Here is a 22740-nt window from a genome sequence, read left to right on the forward strand (position 1 = left end):
CTCGGGGGCCCCTCAACATAGAAATTAAATTACATGGCAAATAAATAAATGAACTAATTTTATAATTATTACATTTTAAATTTTTTTTTTTTATAAAGGAAGTCCTTAGTCTGGGGGCTCTTCTGGCCTCCATCCCGAGTCAGGCACCGATCTTATCGGAGGTCGGACTCGGGATGGGCGTGTTCGAAACCCTAGTGGTATATGGGCACGTTAAACTAGTTATCATCATCATCATCTGGCGGGGGGGGGGGGGGGGGTTGGGCGGGGCAATTGCCCCCTTATAAATCCGGCACTGACCGAAATGGCATGAATAATAGAACATGAAGACGTTAACTTACGAGAAGTACATCAGCATGATTTTAGCTCCATAGTTAATTGTCATACATTTTCATGCCTATTTACGGCTTGTCTTTTTCCTTAGAATTCAATAAATGTTGATGTAACGACGAGGCTACTTCTGTCAGTCTTTTTCAACATAATCTGTATACACAGAATATTAATCTGTGTTTTGTACTCACAGCAATTTCTTGCGAGGTATAAACCATGCACATGGTATATAAACTACGTGGTGCTAAAGTTGATTTCCAGGTAGGCCTATATTCATAGATCTGTGCATCATTTAAATGATGACATTGACAAACTACACAACAGTCGGCCATCAGACTAAAGGTTGGTAGGTACAGGGTTCGTACCCATGTACCGGCCAACACCCGAGTAAGTGTAAAGCCACGACACAGATTTCTCTCTCACTAACCCGGACGGACAGCCCAGATAGCTGAGGTGTCTGTCCAAGACACCGTGCTTAAACCTGGATATAGGTCTAAGTAAGAAAATAAGTATAAACAAACGAACAACCAGACAAGTCATTATATCAACAAAAACAGTTTAATTAATTATTCAACAGCAAATCTTTCAAAATTCATTATTGTGGAAGACACGTGAATAAGAGACATGCAATACCCCTCAATCACCCCCCCCCCCCCCACCCCCCTTTCACAAAAGAAGTGAAGTTTTGTTTCAAAATGTACCCGGTGTCATGCAAATATATTATTTTAAAATAAAATTTGTTATATATACGTATTACCTAGATGAAAAAAAGGTATGTCTATAGATTGTAAATACATTTATTTCATTTGAAAAGAAAGGAAAAAGCTTATTTGACTACTGGAGTAGGCCTATCTACGTCGGAGAGTCCAATTTATGAGTCACAGCATCGTGGTAGCCAGGATTTTATGCTATGAATCGCACCAAGCAAACATTTAAAAAGGCGTGATTGTGGCCCAATACTCACACTCAACCCTAGCGATTCACAGAACTGCAGATGTATTTCCCCCTCTCCCTTCCCTTCCTTTTCACCAGTGAAGAATTAATTATTAAACAAAATAGGCAACACAATTCAACAAGAGTAACCACAAAATGTCTGGTGGGCAAGCATTGCAATTTCAATTCATCTCAATGAAAAATAAAATTTTCATTTCAAACGATGAAGTACTAACAAATGTAACTGATGTAACAACCTCACAATAAATTACACAATGAATAAATTAGGTACCATAAATACCAATATCTCCTTGCCATTGAACCACACCCCCACCCCCCACCCTCGCCCCCAGTTACATTTTTTTCTCTGAATATCCGTGGGTAACCAAAGAATGTTTAACGACACCCAACAGTCTAATGGTTTTTAATGAGTCGTTAGATGTCAGAAATGTGGTCAATGCGACAACCCTTTCCGTTGAATTAGAAAACAAACCTTATGTAACAACATAAGGAATATCGTTGTGTATTTTCCCTCAAAGCACACCCACAACTTTTATTTGGCCATCTACTTTGAATAGACAATTTTGTATTTATATCGAGGACGGGGTGGACAGGAATCCGAATCCGTATATAACAGCACAGAGCACAGCTCTCCAAATCCCGACCAACCCTTTCTATTACCAAGGACCCATCCCACCTCCCACACTTCAGCTGATGGCCACATCACACAAACTTGTTTTGTCTAACGACACCACTGGAGCAAATTGATTTATTAATTATCGGCTATTGGATGTCAAACATTTGGTAGTTTTGACATATAGTCTTAAAGAGGAAACTCGCTATGTTTCCATTAGTAGCAAGGGATCTTTTATATGCACCACCCCAGACAGGATAGCACATACCACGGCCTTTGATATATCAGTCGTGGTGCACTGGCTGGAAAGAGAAATAGCCCAATGGGCCCACGGACGAGGATCGATCCCAAACCGACCGCGCATCAAGCCCCTGGCCACATCAGAGACTTTGTGTTAAAAACTGGATTCTATTAATGTATACTTAACTCTCCTAGGTGTATTCAACGGTTACCGGCAGTGAGATAGTAGTTAGGACTTGACCATTGAAACTGCATGACCGCCAGAGTATGGTGATATTTGTACACTAACATTTCATTTGAGTATTCACCAATATAATTATTTGTACACATAACATTGCATTCGAGTAGTTACCAATATACTCCTGACCTGACAAACACAATCCGACTGAAATTCGATTTTGTTCAGAGGCAGATCCATGGACCCCCCCCCCCCCCCCCATATAGAAATGTTTTATTTAACGACGCACTCAACACATTTTATTTACGGGTATATGGCGTTGGACATATGGTTAAAGACCACACAGATAATGAGGGAGGAAACCCGTTGTCGCCACTTCATGGGCTACTCTTTCGATTAGCAGCAAGGGATCTTTTATATGCCCAGGACAGCGTGCTTGAATCATAACTGGATATAAGCAGGAAAGCAAGGGTAAAAGAATAACCACTACACCACTGATATTAATTACTTTTACCTTTTAACCGGCCTCGGTGGCGTCGTGGTTAAGCCATCGGACTAAAGGCTAGTAGGTATAGGGTTCGCAGCCCGGTACCGGCTCCAACCCAGAACAAGTTGTTAAGGGCTCAATGGGTATGCGTGGGTAAAGCCACTACACCCTTTTCTCTCTCTAACCAACTGCCCTGGAGACAGCCCAGATAGCCGAGGTGTGTGCCCAGGACAGGGTGCTTGAACCTTAATTGGATATAAGCACAAAAATAAGTTGAAATGAAATTGACCTTTTAACTAATACTAAATCACATAAACCCAAACAATTAATCCATTAGATTTGTCTTGTATACAAGAAATCTTAACATTTGGCCAAGGTACAAGAATACAAATGTAATGGAAAACACTATTTTTTCAGTCTGTCCTGTGTTCAAAACAACCCACGAAAAACTATTTTGGTTATTTAGTGATCATGGTAATGACTAGATTCGACTGCAGTCAGACTAGACCGTTAAACAGCTCTGTTGACTTGGCAGTAGCATACCAACAACTTCCACTGACTTAGCAACAGCATACCAACAGCTTCCACCGACTTAGCAGCAGTATGCTAACAGGTTTCAATTAAGTCTTTTTTTTAAACTTATGTTGCCAACAGTATATAAACAATTAGTTTTTAAATTCATGCTGGAGCTCTGATATAATGGGAGGAAATATATGTATATTGGCATCAGTTTCTCAATTTCTAATGACTTGGCAGCAGGATACTAACACGTTCCATTTTGTCTTTAACTTTATGTTGGAGCTCTGATGTAATGGGAGGAAACATACGTATATTGGCATCAGCTTCTCTATGTTCTAATGACTTGGCAGCAGGATACTAACTCGTTCCATTTTGTCTTTAACTTTATGTTGGAGCTCTGATGTAATGGGAGGAAACATACATGTGTGTATATTGGCATCAACTTCTCTATGTTCTAATAATGACTTGGCAGCAGGATACTAACACGTTCCATTTTATCTTTAAATTTATGTTGGAGCTTTCATATACTGGGAGGAAATATTGGAGTCAACTTCTCTTGGTTCTACTGTCTTGGCAATGGTATACTATATAATATGTTCAAGTTTGACTTTAATTTTATGTAAGAGCTCTGATATAATGGAGGAAACATTGGCACCAGTTTCGCTATATTCTATTGACTTGCCAGCAGTAAACAAACAGTTTGGCATTAACTTTATGTTGGAGCTCCAATACAATGGAGGAAATGTTGGGAGTCGGCTTTTCTAGGTTCTGTTAATTTTGCTACAATATACCAATAGGTTCAAGGTTTGACTTTAACTTCACGTTAGAGCTCTGATATAATGGAGGAAATGTTGGCATCAGCTTTAATATGTTCTTCTGACTTGCCAGCAGTAAACAAACAGTTTGGCATTAATTTTATGTTGTAGCTTTGATATAATAGATGATATGTTGGGAGTTAACTTCTCTTGTTCTACTGACTTGGCAGCAGGATACCAACAGTTTGGCTTTAACTTCATGTTGGTGCTTTGATATAATGGGAGGGAATGTTGGAGTCCACCTTTCTAGGTTCTACTGACTTAGCAGGTTCCATTTTGATATAATGGGAGGAAGTATTGGCATCAGCTTCTTTATGGTCAACCGACTTGTCAATAATGCACTAAACTTCCAGACTGACTTTAGTTTTATGTTGGAGCTCCAATATAAGTGAGGAAATATTAGCATCAGCTTCGCTATGTTCTACGGACTTGCCAGCAGTAAACAAACAGTTTCATTTTAACTTTATTGGTGTCTGCTTCTGTCTGTTTTACTGACTTGGCAGCAGTATACTAACAGGTTCCATTTTGGCTTTAACTTTTTGCTGGAGCTCCGATATAATGGATGAAATGTTGGCGTCTGCCTCGCTGGGTTCCATCACCTCCTGGAAGTGCAGCTGCATCTTGGCCGCCGTCTCCGCATCCACCTCGATCTCGTTTCCCGTCGGATCCTGACATTCGTCACCGGGGTCAGTCTCTCTGTGTTCTATGGCAATATGCTCCTCCGCGGAATTCACGCTGTCGAACATGGCATTACACACACTGCACAGATAAATTCCTGTAGCCGCCGCATTGTCCGCGTCTGCCATCTGTGCCGCCGCTTCCAAAGAATTCAGATCAACGATACTTCGCTGGCCATCGCTCATCTCCACGACAATGGTATCCACGAGCTGAGGGAAGGTCTGCTGTTGCTGGGTTACGGCGACCTCGATCGTCTCCTGTTTGACGGCCAGAGGCATGATGTGCTGCGTCGGAAGCTTCGGGGTCGGTTTCCGCTTTGGCGGATACGAGTTCTCCCCCCTGCATTTGGGTCGGTGCGTCTTCAAGGTGGCGCTGCAGGAGAATGGCCGCTTGCAACCGTCACACATGAAGCGGGACTTGCCCGTGTGGATGACCATGTGATTCTTGAGGATCTGCTTGAACTTGAAGGACTTCTCGCAGCAGCTGCACTTGAATGGCCGCTCCGACGTGTGCAGGTAGATCTTGTGCTTGTTGAGCATGCTCTTGAAGCTGAACCCTTTCCCGCACACGTCGCAGATGTGGGGCTTCTCTCCTGTGTGCTTGTTCATGTGGTCAAGCAGCTTGTCCTGGGCCCAGTACCGCTTCTCGCAGTACGTGCAGCGGAACTTGTAGTTCCTCTCCGACATCACCTTGTGCGTCTCTATGTGCTCCCGCAAGATGGCCGCCTTCTTGAAGCAGCGTCCGCAGATGTTGCAGAGATGCTTGCGCTCGTTGGAGTGCCACTCCATGTGAGCTGCCAGGTAGCGGTAGTGGCTGAACTCTTTGCAGCAGATGGTGCAGGGCACGCTCTTCGACTTGAGGTGGACCGCCTGAATGTGCGTTTTGAGATCGGTCGATTTGGAGAATGTCTTCTGACAGATATCACAGAACTTCCTTTCCTCAAGGTGAGTCTTCTTGTGGAGCTTCAGCTCCTGGGAGTCCTTGGCCTCGAAGTCGCACTTGGCACAGTACAGCTGGTTCTTGTTGTTCTTCGTGCTGATGCTGTGGTAGTAACTGCGGTGCCAGTTCAGGCCGCGTCGCGTCTCCAGAATGAAACCGCAGATGTCACACGGAAATTCCATCCTGGCCTCTGGTCCATGAATCTTATGTATGTGGAAGCTCTTCTCTCTGGATTTCTGGAAGACAACTTCACACACATCACACCTGAGTGTATCTAGAACCTGATGACTCAGAATGAGATGATCGGTCAGTCCGTCAAATGTTTCGGAAATAAAGCCGCACTTTGAGCAAGTGTTTTTATTCTTTTCTTCCGGGAACTGATAGACCTTTCCGTCACTCATATCGAAAGGTCCATGTTTCATAACAAGGTGGTGGATTAAATTCTGGTATCTGCCAAATGACTTCTCGCACATGTCACACCTAGCCGGACGGACACCGTGCTCAACAATGTAGTGATCCGTAAGACTCTGGAATGTTTCGGCAATGTATGCACAGTCCAGACAAACCAGGGATTCGAACGGCTGGGTTATCGGTTCCCCGGGACGTCTACGTCTTCCCCTTCGTTTTATTGGCAACTTGCCCCGGAATGACTCCAGCCTCCTGGTGTATTTCCGTTTCGGTTTCTGTCCTCCGATTTCGACGTCGCTTCCTCTCTTTCCGGTGAACTTGACCACTGGCATGGAAGCTATGTTGAACGCTGTGGCTGTCAGTCTTCTCTGCTTTCTTTCAACCTTCTCATCACCTTGTAGCTCTTCTTCTTCTTCTTCTACCTCCTCCTCTTCTCCATACTTCTCAGACTTCACTTTGAACTCGGGGTCTTTATCACTGTCGTAATCATTTACTTCCTCATCATCAGACTCTACTTCTTCTTCTTCTCGTTCCTCTTCTTCTTCAGACTCTTCTTTCTTAGTAACTCTATACCCTGGGGGTCTGCCTCTGCCTCTTGAAGGCGGTCTCCCCCTTCCACGCTTTTCCGTTTTCACCGACACATCAACTTCAGTCTCCACGTTCGTCGGCGTCTGTTTCGGAGGCCGTCCTCTGCCTCGTCTTTTAGGAGTGGGAGCAACCTCCTCAGCCTCGCTATCACTGCTTTCAACCTTGACTTCATCCTTACGACGGCCCGAGTGCAAAAACGAGAAGTCCACCTTCACTCCCCTGGTTGCGTACCTCGACGGACTATTGATGACCACGGGTACCGGAGTAGGAACACTTCCTTTTCTCTTCCTTCCTCTTTTCTTTGGTGCAGGTTTCTCTTCCACCACAACAACCACAGCAGAAGCTTCTTCCTCTGGCACAGTCTTGTCTCCTGAATCAACATCACCATCTTCTGCGGCTACGTACAAGTTAGAAACCAATGGCTTGCTTTCGTCAAATATTGGAGCCTGGCCAATCTGTTCCATGGACGTCTTCAAGGATGTGCCTGTCCTCAACAACATCTCATCTTGTACAGACAGCCCGTCTGGTCTGGTCATTACCAGCTCGGCACTGGCCGCCTGAATCAAGGTGTCGGCAAACGATCCCTCCATATTTCTACCAGCATCCATTCTATCGGCACTGAAACCCATTGGAGTGTAACCCTCCTCGGGTACTGGTTCTTCAGACTTTCGAAGCATTTCGTCGACAGAGAGGATTGCCTCAGAAACACTTTCAAACGGTTTTGGTTCAACATGGACTTGTGCGTTTTCCGCCGGCTGATCTTCGTTGCCGACTCCGTATTGATGTGGAGCAGACTGCAAGGGAGGAACGCTCATGTCCTGCTTCCTGGGTGTCTGGAAATGTTGTTGTTGCTGCAATGGCTCTATGGTGATTGTTCCTGAAGGAATAAAATATTAATGTTAAAGGTATAGTCTCAACATTGCATAATGGCGGCTTCCCACCAAAATCTGAATTAAAACTTATGAATGTGTTACCTACGGAATTTTTTTTAATATTTTTGCCAAAGTCAAGATGCTCACTGATGGCAGTTTTAAACCAGTAAAATGGCAACAACAAAAAAAAAAACCCAAATTATCCCTTAAAGGGACACACCCTAGTTTTTAAACACTAAGGCATATTTTTCACTATTAGAGCCCTAATGATCGTTCTATGACAAACTTTGTCACACGTAAAACATGTTTCAATATCAGAGGGGATAATTATTAATCCAACTTTTTTTATCAAGAAGCAACCTCAGTTTCATATTTGAAAAAAGGGAAGAGGGGAGTGCTTCTGATGCCTATCAATATAATTATTCGTTTAAGGTTACTTCAAGTGTAATTTATGCTTAAATTAGCTACGAAATCTTGGTAAACATACATGCATAAGATATTGATTCATTTGAAGGGTTTTTCTAGTGTTGTTTGTATATCACTGTTAAATGTAAACATAACGAAATGCTACATTTGCAACTAGGTACCTTTAATTCTAGTACATTTAAAATTTGTCGGTAAAAGTTTCTTCTATTTTTAATAGTAAATATGGTAAACAAATTTGTAACCTAAGAGATTCCTGTAAAAATAGCATCCGAAATTAAGCCCATGGGCTTAAAAATGGTGAAATTTCTTAAGTACAAGTAATCCTGGTATTTAATTATTAAAACAATTCTTGAAATGCCAGTTATGACCAATAGCAAATTTAACCTTCTGACTACTGCAGGCGAGATATCTCGCCCGACGTCACGTCAGTCGATATACTGTACACTGTATACAGTGCATTCCCCAATTCATATTTCCCGCCGTTTTGCACACGACACTCACCGGAAACGGAAATATAATTAAAGAAAAAAGATTTTTTTTCAAAATGGTGGTTTTTGTTTTGATTTTTTCAATTGAAAATACCTTGAAATTTTGAATTCAAAAAGTGGTTTTCGGCAAGTATTTTCGCTTGACAACAATGGCGGCACGTCGAGGTATTTTTCAGGGATCGATAGCTGATTGTAACAGCTAATTTGATAATACATTTGATCGTTTTACCAACAATGAAAATTACCAAATATTGCAATATGAATCGTAGTTCAGGTTTAAAAAAAAATTTGGGTCAGAAAACCACTGTTATCGGGAATAATGGACATAAATACTGGACAGCTGGCCACAAATGCCCGTAAGTAAACGCAACTTTTTAGATTTTTTGCCTAATTTTAATCACCATTAGCCGATCTAAAATAATAAAAATTACAAAAAAAGACACAAAAATAATACTTACCGATTCATATATGAACTCTTTTTTCATGTATTTATGAAACATTTAAGTGAATATATGTGAGTAAAAATTATAAACTTGTACCCACTCAACATGGTTTTTGTTAAAAATTAATCCAGTAGTCTAAAGGTTAACCACTTCGTGGAAATTGCAAATCTAAATAACACCTTTAAATGGCTAATGGAAAGTGCATATCTATCTGATCCTAGGGGGCGGAACGTAAAGCGCTCGCTTGATGCATGGTCCGTTTGGGATCAATCCCCGTCGGTGGGCCCTTTAGGCTATTTCTCATTCCAGCCAGCGTACCACGACTGGTATATCAAAGGCCGTAGTATGTGCTATCCTGTCTATGGAATGGTGCATATAAAAGATCCCTTGCTACTAATGAAAAAACGTAGTGGGTTTCCTCTCTAAGACAATATGTCAAAATTACCAAATGTTTGACATCCAATAGCCGATGATTAATAAATCAATGTGCTCTAGTGGTGTTGTTAAATAAAACAAACTTTCTACCTGATCCTAAATCTAGGATAGACGTCTGTCCCGGTGTGTCGGATTCCAACTGCTCACTCCCAATAACCTGACCGGGAATCTCTTCATCAGGGTTAGGGAGGATACGGCTTCCCGACCAGGCGGGGACCTCCTCCGGGTCGTGTCCACAACCCTCCTCCAGATCTTCCTCATTAGCTTCCGTTCTCTCCAGCTCCTCCAGCTGAGCCTGGGCAATCTGCTGCCGCTGCTGTTCATAGACCTAGAATATCATAACAGATATGTCAATGTGAGGGGGGAGGGGGGGGGGGGGGGGGGGGGGACGTAGCCTAGACTATCACAACAGATGTGTCAATGTGGGGGGGGGGGGGAGGACGTCGCCTAGAATATCACAACAGATGTGTCAATGTGAGGGGGTGGGGGGGGCAGGACGTAGCCTAGACTATCACAACAGATGTGTCAATGTGAGGGGCAGGACGTAGCCTAGACTATCACAACAGATGTGTCAATGTGAGGGGCAGGACGTAGCCTAGACTATCACAACAGATGTGTCAATGTGAGGGGCAGGACGTAGCCTAGACTATCACAACAGATGTGTCAATGACAGGTGTGTGGCATGGAAAGCCACAAGAGACAACCACTTGTCACGGTTGGAAAGACAAGGACTGGGATGTGGATGTGAACAGCAAAAGACATTGAAAGATAGGAGAAGTTGCCACGTCAGAATGAAATGAGATGGAATTCAAAGGAGAGAAACAGGGGCCCAATTCACTAAACTCTCGCAACTTTGCGATCTCGCAGTGCAATGTTAAAAGACTTGTAAAGAGGATGCTTTGTTGTCTAGCAGAGCCTAAGAGACCTTTGTGAATTAGGCCCCAGGCCTCTATGTTAACTTTACCATCTAGTAACCAGATGGCGCCTACTTGGTAGCATATGTGACCAAATAGGTAAAGATGTAGAGGGCTGAGAAAGGAAAGGGGGCAGTGGGATATAAATAAAAATTAAACAAAAAATGACATTCTACCTCCTTCAACTGTTTGAGTTCTCTCTTGGCTTTGACGAGCGCTATCAGATCTCCGCTCATCACGTACACCGGTTCCATCGTCCCCGGCGACCAGCTCCACGTGATGCCTGTGTCCCTAGCAACATCGTCCAGGATGTCCTCCACATTGGCACTCTGCTGAAGGCTGCTGATAATTCTCTTCGACACAACGGCAGTCACTTTGTCAAACGCCTAATATTCAAACAATTTGATTTTTTAAAATTTGCTTTGCAGTATGAAGCTTGTTAAAAATGAACTCTAAAACTAGTGCCGACATACATGTGTATTCTGTAAGTGCCAAAATACGGTTAAACACGGATGTGGTGCAATTGTGTTAGAAATGTTTTAATGGCAATGTATGACAGGCAGGCAGGGCGGAAGCAAGTAGACAAGGGGGGTATGCTTCCACATAAAATGTTAAAATCTAGATGTCCTGAAATGCAATTTTCTGCATTCTACAAGTAAAATTTATCTCTGCCTTAAGATTTACTACCAATAATATTTTTGATTCAGAATTATTGGGGGGGGTGCTAGAGCTCTGTCAGCCTCCCTCCCCCATACCTCTGCTCCACCGTGCCTGGTCAGTGATCACCAGGAAAGGCAAACAATCACCAGCACTTCCCTCTACACTTGCCTGGATAGGTTTAGGAGTGCTGTGTATTGCTGTGTATTGACCTACTTGGAATAAAATGTGCTTAAAAAATATTACATACCAGGTATTTATTATTTCTATTGCTTGGATGATAAAAATCAAATATGGCTGAACAGATAAAATGCATAACATCTCATGAGTGTTCCACAATCAAATATTAAAGGGACATTGCTGAGTTTGCTGCATTGTAAGATGTATCCAACTAATAAAATAGTTCTACGATTAAACTTACATATTAAATATATTTACTTGTTTAGAATATCAGTGTCTGTATATTCAATCTGTTTCTGGTCGTCTGAATATTTGTAAGAAGCCCAAACTGGATTTCGTCTTCAAATAATTTTGTACTAAAATTAAATTTAACCTAATACAAATATTAGAACGGTCAAAAACACTTTTAATATACAGCCACTAATATTTTATGCAGAAAAATATATCTGATATGTAATTACAATCATTAAAAAGTCTCTGTTAGTCAATAATATCTTTAAAAATGCAGCAAACTCTGGAATGTCTCTTTAAAAACTGGACTAGAACCACATTGTTGTTAAGTAGACCGTGCCTGTACATTTTACACAATGCTGTAATTGTTTCAATGTTACAAACTAACAAAAGTATTTCTAAGAAATGAATAAAACCAGTCATTTTACAGAAATTATTAAGTCCGTAGTAACCGATCACACCTATATTTTAATACATTCATTGATGAGAGTGACTTCTCGCCTAGCACCACTAAAGGAGACATTAATTGGCCTAGTCAGAGTGGGTGTCATGTTTTTTTGTTGTGGACATTGTCTTAATTGCAGGGGTTGCATTAGCAAGCTTGCCTCATCCTACGACTCACAAACCAACCTCCATCTCGTCCGAAGACTCCGCCAATTCCATGATGGCAGCCATTGCCTTGTCCCTCCGCGAGATGGGGGGCGCAGTCACGTGACCCAGTTGTCCAAGAGCCTCAACCTCGTCCGCCCCATCTGAACTCCGACTCAACGCCACATGGGCTTCCGTTTCCGTGGCAGCCTCCTTTGGCAGATCCCGACTGGTTTTGGGGTCCAGCGTTGTGCTCAGGGTGCCGGTTTTGCCCTTGCAGAGCCTGACGTGCGATCGGAGAATGTCGGAGCCTCTCCAGGTGTCTGAGCACGAGGGACAGTGGTAGTGGGTGCACAGCCGGCCAGATCCCTTCTCCTGTTCACACGTGTTGTTGCACGGCAACACGTACATACCTGGAATAAATACATGGAAATAAACAAGCTTTTTGAGAGTATTGCTGGAGAAATACATGTCTCTACTACCGGACCCAGCAATGTTCATATCTCCACAGTGTAAGGACCAAATGGGCATATTCCCATGAAAGTAATTTAGGTCTGAAACTCTATGTGTTAAAGCAACATCAGTGTTTTCACTGCTCCATTTACGTGGGGCGGCCCATCCCGCTATTGCATTTTGCCACCCTCCTTTCACATTCTGCCGCTCTCCTTTCACATTCTGCTGCCCTCCTTTATTTTTTTGTGCCCCTCTTTATTTTCCCACACCCTACTATATTTTACATCACCTATCTCTGCTATTTCGAAATGCACACTTTTTTCCAAACAAAAATAATCATCATTCTACACACTGGACATCAAAGGAAACAAGCCACGTTGTGTGTACGAAAAACCAACTGACGAAAAACTTCAGTAGCTAACCAGAGTTATCGTAATGTAATTTAACAGTATTTTTAACAGCCTCTATTTTGTCCCATACCTGTATCCTTTGTATGTTTCATACACACAATAAAAGTTATATTTTATTTGAACAATGAAAACATTTTATTTGTTATCGATTCGACAATCTCCGACTGAAAAACTACTTATTTGGTGCCAAATGTGTCACGTGATCAGAACGGTTATTCTGTCTTATGTTTCCACTAACTATCATCCGATATTTTGTCCTCAATTGCAGATTTAATTGGTTGTAACTAATGAATTTTACTTTCTGTCATGTCTGTCATTCTGTTTATTCAGCAATTCTTCATAAAATATTATAAACTTTTAATTTTGGGGGGGATATCAATGGAAGTGGTAGTGTTTATAATTAAAATAATTCATCTTCGGTTCCAAATAATATATACACCAGCTTTCCAAAAACCAAACTACTTTTTATCAGTTGGTGATATCAAAGCAATTGATTAATTTGAAGAAGATGAAAATAAAATGAACATAATTTTTTTTTTAATCACTTAGGGGATCACTTTACTTATTAAAATAATATTATTAAAACTTTGATCGGTTCAGTAAAACTGGAATTGCCCGTGAATGTCACAACATGAGTCAGCTTGTATTTCGTATCAACTTTTATGTACCAAATAATGAGCGGCAAAATAATGAGTATGTCTTTCCACAAAGTCGACCAACTAACACACAACAATATATGGTAACCAAGCTTTCTTTGTTTTTGGGTTTGTTTGTTTTTTGCTTGTTTTTGAAGGGCAGCTGTCCTTTAATTTTCACCCAGTGAGAACACTGTACATGTATCTACAAAACTTTAGCTCAACATCTTGAGACACTGTGGAAAAGTCTGAAAAACTTCATGTACATGTATGTAGGAAAGATGGACGGACAGACCGACAAAGGCGAAACATATAGTCCCTTCCAGTTGGGACTCATAAAACAATAAATAAATAAACAGCTCTCTGAGAATATTGCTGACACAATACATGCCCCTCTACTAATAGGCCCCAAAATAAAATCAATACAGAGAATGGATAAAGATTATGTGTCATACTGATTTTATGAAATGAGTGTCAGGATTCTTGTACTGCCCGAGCGAGATCGATGGTAATACATGAATCCTGACACGAGTTTCGTAAAATCAGTACGATTCACGCGCGAGTGTAGTAATTTCTATCAATTTTCTATATTCTTTATATTTTGAACTATGTGGATAATAAAATAGAATATCTGTACGTTGCGTTTTGACTAAAAGTTTAAGTTTGATTTTGTTTAACAACACCACTAGAGCAAGGAACATTTTGTTTTAATAATCTTAATTAGTGACATTTCTAGTCAACTGAAAATCGATTAGCAACTAGTTTAATTTTGTAAAATTGTTTAGCGATCTCTGAAACTTGCATAGCGAATCGTAACGTGATATTGAACAAATTGTTCCCTATAGTGCAAATTTATCATTCACCAGCTAATAATGGATGTTAAACAGTTAGTAAATTTTACATTTAGTCTTTAGACTGGGATGTGGAGGTGGACAGCGAAAGAAGTTGAAAGAGTTGCCAGGCCAGGAAGAAATGAGATGGAATTCAAAAGAACTCAAAGGAAAGGGGGCAGTGGGATAAAAAAAAACCTAGAAATATTTTACATTTAGTCTTAGAGAGGAAACCATCTACATTTTTCCATTAGTAGCAAGAAATTATTTAAATGCACTTTCCCACAGAGAGGACAGCACATAAATTGGGGACCCAGTTGGAGGACGGGTCCACAGAGGAGGTTTGAGTCTGCAACCGACTGAACTATATCCAACCCCATCGCCTTGTATGTTTTGACAAAACAGAAGGTACCCATTATCAATGTGTTTACTACGGTATATCTGAAAACAGAAAATCACCTATTCAAAGCACACAGTTATATTCCACTGCAATGTAACTAATTTGTATAATGATATAAACAGAAGGTAGTGGCAGTTTAAGGGGAGGGGGCACATTTTGTAACAGTTATATATATACTTTTTGAAGAAGAAGAATCCCTTTGCGAACATGTCATTAGCCCCACCTCCCCAAATGGATTTTCTGGATTCGCCAGTTATTCGTCTGTTAGAACATGTAGCTATGGATTTAACGACAATCAAGAATTATGGACTTGCTCAAATGATCCACGGTTTAAGAACAATCAAGAATTATGGACTTGCTCAAATGATCCACCGTTTAAGAACAATCAAGAATTATGGACTTGCTCGAATGATCCACGGTTTAAGTCCCCTTGTCGAAGTTCCCTGATATACTAACGCAACTAACCTTTGACCTCAATTCGTCCCTTCCAGTGGACAGTGTTCAGGTGTTCGGCTAGCTGGTGTTCGTTTCCTGGGTTGTACTTGTCGTCAGAACACAGTGAGCATCGATATTTCTTGTCATCGTTACCGCGTTGGATCGCCAGGTCACTCTGCGACTTCACAATTGACGGGTGCGTCTGAAAAGTTAAAACAAGAAAGAAAGAAAGGTTTTATTTAACAACGCACTCAACACATTGTATTTACGGTTATATGGCGTCAGACATATGGTTAAGGACCACACAGATATTGAGAGGAAACCCGCTGTTGCCACTTCATTGACTACTTTTTCGATTAGCAGCAAGGGATCTTTTATATGCACTATCCTACAGACAGGGTAGTACATACCACGGCCTTTGATCTACCAGTCGTGGTATACTAGCTGGAATGAGAAATAGCCCAATGGGCCCACCAACGGGGATTGATCCCACACTGACCGCGCATCGAGTGAGCACTGTACTACTGGGCTACGTCTCGCCTTAAAACAAGAATTCCGCAGAATTAAATATTTTTTTACCATAAACTAATTAAATATCGTTGAAAATTGCATCCATAGATATTCATTTCAATGCTTGTAAAAAAAACTATAAAAAAATAAACAAATAAAAATAAAAAAACTTTAAAAATTAAATTAATAAATTTTTAAAAAATTTAAAAAAGAAAAAATCTTTAAAATTTAAAAAATCTATATCTTTTTTTTATTTAATTAATAATTTGGCCACATGCAGTATGATAAACATCCACAGGTGCAACTATAAAACAAATAAATTATAAATTAAAAACAATACAATTACTCCTTCATTTGACGACAATAATTTTTATTCAATGGTACTAAAACTGCCATCGATAAAGCTCTGGACACAGATCTTGCTCTGGGTCAACACAAACGTTTTGCCAAATCATGTTAAACTTCCATATTTTATAGATAATCAGTTATTTTGTAACAAAATATCAATTAATACATTAATTTTTTTTCGGAAAATTAAAATTAAAATTCATCACTTGTTTTTAAAATTCACAATTGGCGAATTTGGCGAGAGCCAGAGTTAGCCCTGTAACCACTAGCATTTCATACCGCAGCTCTGGCAACTGCTGTCAGTGCCACCGTTAAGTTCGAGCCCTGGAGCAACATTCCATCAATACAAGTATATAACATGGTAAAAAGCATTAACATAGCTTGTTTTTGTAAATCATTACCAACGAAGCAGTGACAGATTTCTGGTCTTTCTTCACCATGGGTTTCTTCTTCACTTGTGGCTGTCCGCCGTGCCTGGTTTCTTCTCTACACCGCCACAGGTGACTCATCATGGGCCCGAGTTCGGAGAAGTTTTTCTGCGAGCACAGCGGACAGTGATAGTGTTTACCAAGCGCCTCATCACACAGGTTACTGCAGATCAGTATCTCCAGGCCTAGACAAAAGAAAAACGTTAAAGATAGTACTAAACCAAATAACTTCCGGCTGGGTCAAAGTTCGAGGTGCACCCAACTTTTAATAGAGAAGTGAACACCACAAGTCCTGTGATTGGTTATAAATGTGAGTGTGTTGGTTGTAAAAAAAATTAGTTTCATCTGGGCTAAAAATGTATGCAATTTTATTTCATCTAGTACCACTGTGTCAAGTAGCCTTGTGCTTGGAACATGTATGGGGTACCTGTAAAAAAAAGTACTCAAATTTTGTGCGGAACTAGGGTAGTCATAGACGCTACCCGTTATCTCAGAAATGAGCAGCTTGACACCCACTTTTTTGTGATTCACTTTAAGGGTGAGGGGTGGTAGTATTTATATCCGTGGCGTCTATGTCGATTGATACGTTGCAGGTAGGAGGTTTAGCCACATATGTTACTATTGTCGTCTATGGGATTTGATTTGGTAGTATACACCCTATAGGTTAACTTTATATTAAAAGTAATAAACAATACAGTTTAATTTAAATCTATTTAACACAGCGGACATTGATAGTATTTACCAAGCGCCTTGTTACATATATAGAGGATAATAAACGAGTTATTATCAAATTTATGTTCCGAGTGAAATTATTTCACGAGGGACATAAATTTGATAATAACTGATACCGAGTTTGTTATTCTATTTATTACCCCAGCTATTTGGTGTTTTTTTTTAAAAGCCTTTATTTTCTATATAGCCTACATCGGCTACACGTCCCTGTATATAGAAACAACGTAAACTACTTTACTGTTCTGGGTATTACTTTAACTTTGTATTTTATTACCGGCCTCGGTGGTGTAGTGGTTATGCCATCAGACTTCTGGCTGGTAGGTACTGGGTTCGTATCCCACCTGAGGTAATGCAGGATTTTTCATGTCAGTACCGGCTCCAACCCAGAGTGAGTGCACCATTAGGCTCAATGGGTGGTGTAAGGCCACATACACCGAGTTTCACACACTTCATGGGTGCACACATGGGGGATGATTACCCGGCATGCACTGCAGGTTCTGTGTACCCCGGGCTCGGGTGATACCAACATAGCTCAATTGACAGCAAGCGTGGAGCACTGACCTGTCAAGTAGTCCCATACCGAAATGGAAATACTGCTGCTTCACCATTCAATCCATGTTTGTAATGTCCAAAAATACAAAAAATGTTGATGTCTCTGTGTTAAATGTTTGTGGCATTTAAAAAAAAAAAAAAAATCTATAATGAATTGCATTAATCTACCATTTTATTACAAGTTTAACACTGAAACCAGAAAGACGTAAACGCAAACGCTTTAAACTATGTGACATCATTGTGTGTGTGCTTTGCCAAATCGTGATGTCATCATATTTAGTACCGGCAAGGTGATTGGTTTGTTGGCGTCAAATCGTCCAATAGTAGTGTACGTTAAACCAATGCATGATAATTTTTCAGTGAGAAAATGTATGCTCAGTATAAATGCTAGTCACAGATGTAAACTTATGATGTTTTGTAAAATTGGCTCCAGATATTTAACTACAACTTGGTCAACAAATGTTTTGTCATTTTAACTTTACTTTATTATAAAGTTTACTGATTAATTATTTCATATCGTATACATTTAGGAATTATGTTCACACTAAACTAATGACGACCAAAACCCAAACGTGTCTTGTAGCACAAGGTAAAAAAACATGATAGCTATATGTATCAAGAGATTTGATGTTATGATAACTCGTGAACCTGCAACAATACCCTGATAACCTTTTGTACTCACCATCAAATATTATCTTCTCAGGCTGTTTGAAATCTGGAGACTGAATTAGATTGACATCTTTGCCCTGTAATTGTAAAAAATATAAATATATATTAAAGGGAAAGGGGCAGACACAGAAAAGAAAGAAACAAATAAGCAAAGAAACAAACAAACAAAAAGAAAGAACAAAAAAGAAAAAAAGAATGAAAGAGAGAAAGAAAGAACGAAAAATAAGAGAAGGAAGGAAATGGTTTATTTAACGACGGACTCAACACATTGTATTTATGGTTATATGGCGTCGGAATTTTTTTTAATAAAATAAAAGAATGACAGCAACAAAGAAAAGAATAGCAGAGATGAAAGTGGATTATGAAAAACAAATCTGAAAATTTTACTATTGATATTCAGGTACTGAGATTAACCCTAGGGTTAGAGTTGCACAACGGTCTAAAATGGCGGGTCCGATTCAGAATGGATGCAAAGCATAAAGCCAAAGCCACATTGTAGGTTTTGGATGGAGAATATGGAAACTTTTGGAGAAACAGCAACACTACAGAATAGAAAGAAAGAAAGAAAGAAGGAAAGAAAGCATAAAGCTGAATGCATATCGTAGATTTTGGAGGGAGACCATGGAAAATTTTTGACAAACAGCAACAGTGTACAGAAGAAAAGAAAGAAGGATAGAAAGAAAGAAAGAATGAAAGAAAGCATAAAGCATATTGTAGGTTTTGGAGGGAGAATTATGGAAAATTTTGAACAGCAACAATGAAATAAATGAAAGAAAGAAAGAAAGAAAGAAGAGCAAGAGAGAGAGAGAGAGAGAAGGAAGGAAGGAAGGAAGGAAGGAAAGAAAGAAAGGAAGAAAAGAAGAAAAGTACCATCTTCTCCATGTGCATCTGGAGGTGGTTTGAGAATCCGAGTCTCTTTCCGATCAGCTTGGGGCAGTAAGGACAGTGGTAGTGACCGGAGGGCAAGGTCGTGTTGCAGTCGAGGAAACACTTCACTATCAGCATGTCTGAAACAAACAGACAAACGTCACACTACAGGAAACAACAGTCAAACTTATTAAAGGGAGACAATTCAGATGCAAGGCTCCAACACTGATGAAGTATGACAAGCATGATTTTATCAAAATAATGCAAAATTTATGTATCTCACATAACCCAACAACCCGTTTCCTAGGTAACAGTCACACAAAGTGACTTCCTCATAACTTTTAATTTCATGTTTGTGGAAACTGCACTTGTGAAATCTACTTCCAATAAAGTCTATTGCTAGAAACGTCTAATTTGAACCAACTCATACACATATATTTCATAATGCAGGCATTGAAATAAGCATTGTGTCTGGTAACCCATTTACAGGTTACCACAACATATAGCCTGGTAACCTATAGGTTACCACAACTATATGAAAGTTAGAATTGAATTAATGTTGTTACTACTTTTAACGCGGACGTTCTGAAATTGTATAGGTGCGTGCGAACATCGGTACGAGAAACGAAATCCGGAAGTGAATTTATGTGGTGGGCACTGCTTAAATGCGGAATGACTATAATTGCTTGCAAATGGACAAGTGCGTGCGAACATCGATGCAATTCTTTACACGAAAATGAAATGCGGAAGTCTGGAATGCATTGCCTGGTTTACGTTTGGAAACAAAACTCCCATTGAAATTTTTGTCGAGAACAAACCACCGTTCTCGACTTTTCTGACATGTGGTAACCTGACCGACCGTTCTCGACTTATTTTGATGCTTGATAATGAAATCAAATTGATGGAGATATCTTGAAATGATAGGGTGAGGTTCAGGGTAAAGAATTATTTACGTCTTCAAAAGTGGAGGGGCGGGACGTAGCCCACTTGTAAAGCGTTTGCTTGCTGTGCGGTCGGTCTGGGATCGATCCCCGTTGGTGGGCCCATTGGGCTAGTTCTCACTCCAGCCAGTGCACCATGACTGGTATATTAAAGGCCGTGGTATGTACTATCCTGTCTGTGAGATGGTGCATATAAAAGATCCCTTGCTGCTAATCGAAAATAGTAGCCCATGAAGTTGCAACAGCAGGTTTCCTCTCCCAATATCTGTGTGGTCCTTAACAATATGTCTGACGCCATATAACTGTAAATAAAATGTGTTGAATGTGTCGTTTAATAAAACATTACTTTACTTTTCAAATGAATGTGTTAAAAAAAACACGTTTTTATCAAAAATAATGAATGATATTCTCACAAACCGGTGTGTAAGAAAACACTTTTATAAAATTAATTTTAATGACACTATACATGTTGTACCTTCGTAGTGCACTCCATGCATGAAGTGGAACAGGTTGAGATGGTCTCGGACGCGGGCCGGCAGTGTCGGTTTGAAGTGATTCGGACCGCCGAACGGACAGTGTACCTTGCCACACTGACATGCCGGGTCATCACATCGCTTCAGAACAAATTCTCCACTCGACCGAACGAACGTCGGGTGGTCCGTCATTGTCAGTTCAACCTGTTCGGAAAAAACAAAGAAACATCAGGGCACGGTTTAATTATTAGAGTTGGGATTTTATCATCAATCATTGGAAATAATTGATTTGCACGGATCTATCATCAGATTTCGACTTTAAAGTCAGTTACAAAAAGTTAAAGTCTTTTGTTTCATGACACCACTAGAGCAGGGTTCGACCTTAAGAATCTGTCTCCCACGCCAATTTTTAAAAGAAATTCCAATGGTGAAACAGCCCACTGATGGCAAATTTGAGTCTGTGTATGGCAATTTTTAAATATCAACATTTGCAGCAAATACACACGTGATTAAAGGGTTATTTTGCTGTATGTAGACATATTTCAAATGTGCAAATGTTAAATATTGGCAGATAATGTAAACACTTTGCCAGTGTTGAGGAGCTTTTCTGATGGCACAAGTGTGCCGTCAGTGTTGCTCTCTACTGTGGCAATCTATATCTCAATGGCGGCAAATGCCATTTGTGCAGTCATTAAGTTCAAGTCATGCTAGGGCACATTGCATGATTTAGTAATCATCGGCTACTGTATGTCAAACATTTGGTAATCCCCGACATATAGTCGTAGAGAGGAAACCTACTATATTTTTCCATTAGTAGCAAGGGATCTCAGTCAGTTTCAATATCATGGCTGAAATTTAACGATAGCAATTGCTGTAGTTGCAACATGAATTGCTGTCGGACGCGGTCTTCAACGACGGCAGTTTTTTGCCGATGGATCAACATTATTGCAGTCAGCTAACATGATAATTTTTGGTTTATGTATTTGTTGCAAAAGTTAAAGCCGCACACCCAAGTTCCATCCAGCGAAAATAAATTATAATTTGGTTAATCTACAAACCTGTAACACACTTAGATCACGTTTTTATCAAATGGAGTTAAAAAGCAGGTTTTATATCGATAAATACCATGGGAATCCCCATGTCCCAATTGCTTGAAATAATTTTGAAAGTTAGTATGCTGATGTCACCGGTAGATGTCACTCGAAGCACAACAATGCCTACGTCACAACAAATTTCACAGAGTGCGCACAGACTTGGGATGCGTTCTTTTCACCTCTCCTGGACATGTTCCAACTGTTCTGTCCTGGTTGTATCCCCTCTCCAGATATCGTAAGACTTAGCAAAATTATTGGTTTTAAGGGTTTGTAACGTTTTGTATTGAGACACTTACTTGTCTGAACTTTATTGTTACTGAAAATGTTCACGAACTGTGAAGAAAAATCTCACAAATGAACAACAACTTGGATGTTGATTGCGCGAACCGTGCACGAGAAAACAAACCGAACCAAAATGATAACGGTCACGTGGTATACCAACATCTGTGACATTGAAATGGAAATATCCCGTCTAAAAATAGATTAGACTGTGTCTGCTCAACGTTTTTTTCTCAAACATGCATGCGTTTTTAAGAAATAAGAAAAATGCATTTTGTGGTATTACAAAAACCAGGATTACCAAAAAAACACTTCAGGGAATGGAAATGTATATTCTAAATAATAAACAGTAAGTAAAGCGCAATTTTATTTGTAAAAAAATGGGTTTAATAGCGAAAAACAACGCCGTAATGGTTAACAACTAGCCGTAACTAGGGTGTGTCCCTTTAACAATTTAAAAATTTCCGTTGGTGAGCATTTTGTTTTCTTTATGTAGGCCTACATATAAAAACAATCAATGTTTAACTATATTCATCATTATATTTATATCAATCATTGGAAAATCACTAAACTGTGCATGTATTCAGTAATTTAAGTAGATTAATATTGCTACATGTTTTGTTTTCTTGAATATGCATTCACACCATTATCGTATGTTTGCACTATGTAAATTTAACGAACCGATGATGCATTTATATAGGGTT

General features: G+C 40.0%; 1 protein-coding gene across 2 annotated transcripts in view; it reads right to left on the reverse strand.

The window, feature by feature from the left end:
* Positions 1–3121: 3121 nt before the first annotated feature.
* LOC121390525 overlaps positions 3122–22740 on the reverse strand; it is a 20527-nt gene continuing 908 nt past the window's right edge. For both annotated transcript variants that reach the window (XM_041522358.1, XM_041522357.1), the window contains exons 2-10: positions 20666–20867; positions 19253–19389; positions 18396–18459; positions 16403–16614; positions 15174–15345; positions 12023–12393; positions 10501–10710; positions 9501–9738; positions 3122–7623 (exon numbers count right to left, since the gene is read on the reverse strand). In XM_041522358.1, the coding sequence (XP_041378292.1) occupies positions 4622–7623; positions 9501–9738; positions 10501–10710; positions 12023–12393; positions 15174–15345; positions 16403–16614; positions 18396–18459; positions 19253–19389; positions 20666–20867 (4608 nt within the window). In that variant the 3' untranslated portion in view covers positions 3122–4621. The remainder of the gene's footprint in view (positions 7624–9500; positions 9739–10500; positions 10711–12022; positions 12394–15173; positions 15346–16402; positions 16615–18395; positions 18460–19252; positions 19390–20665; positions 20868–22740) is intronic.

Source organism: Gigantopelta aegis, chromosome 15, assembly GCF_016097555.1.
Source record: "Gigantopelta aegis isolate Gae_Host chromosome 15, Gae_host_genome, whole genome shotgun sequence".
Classification (NCBI taxonomy): Eukaryota; Metazoa; Mollusca; class Gastropoda; order Neomphalida; family Peltospiridae; genus Gigantopelta; species Gigantopelta aegis.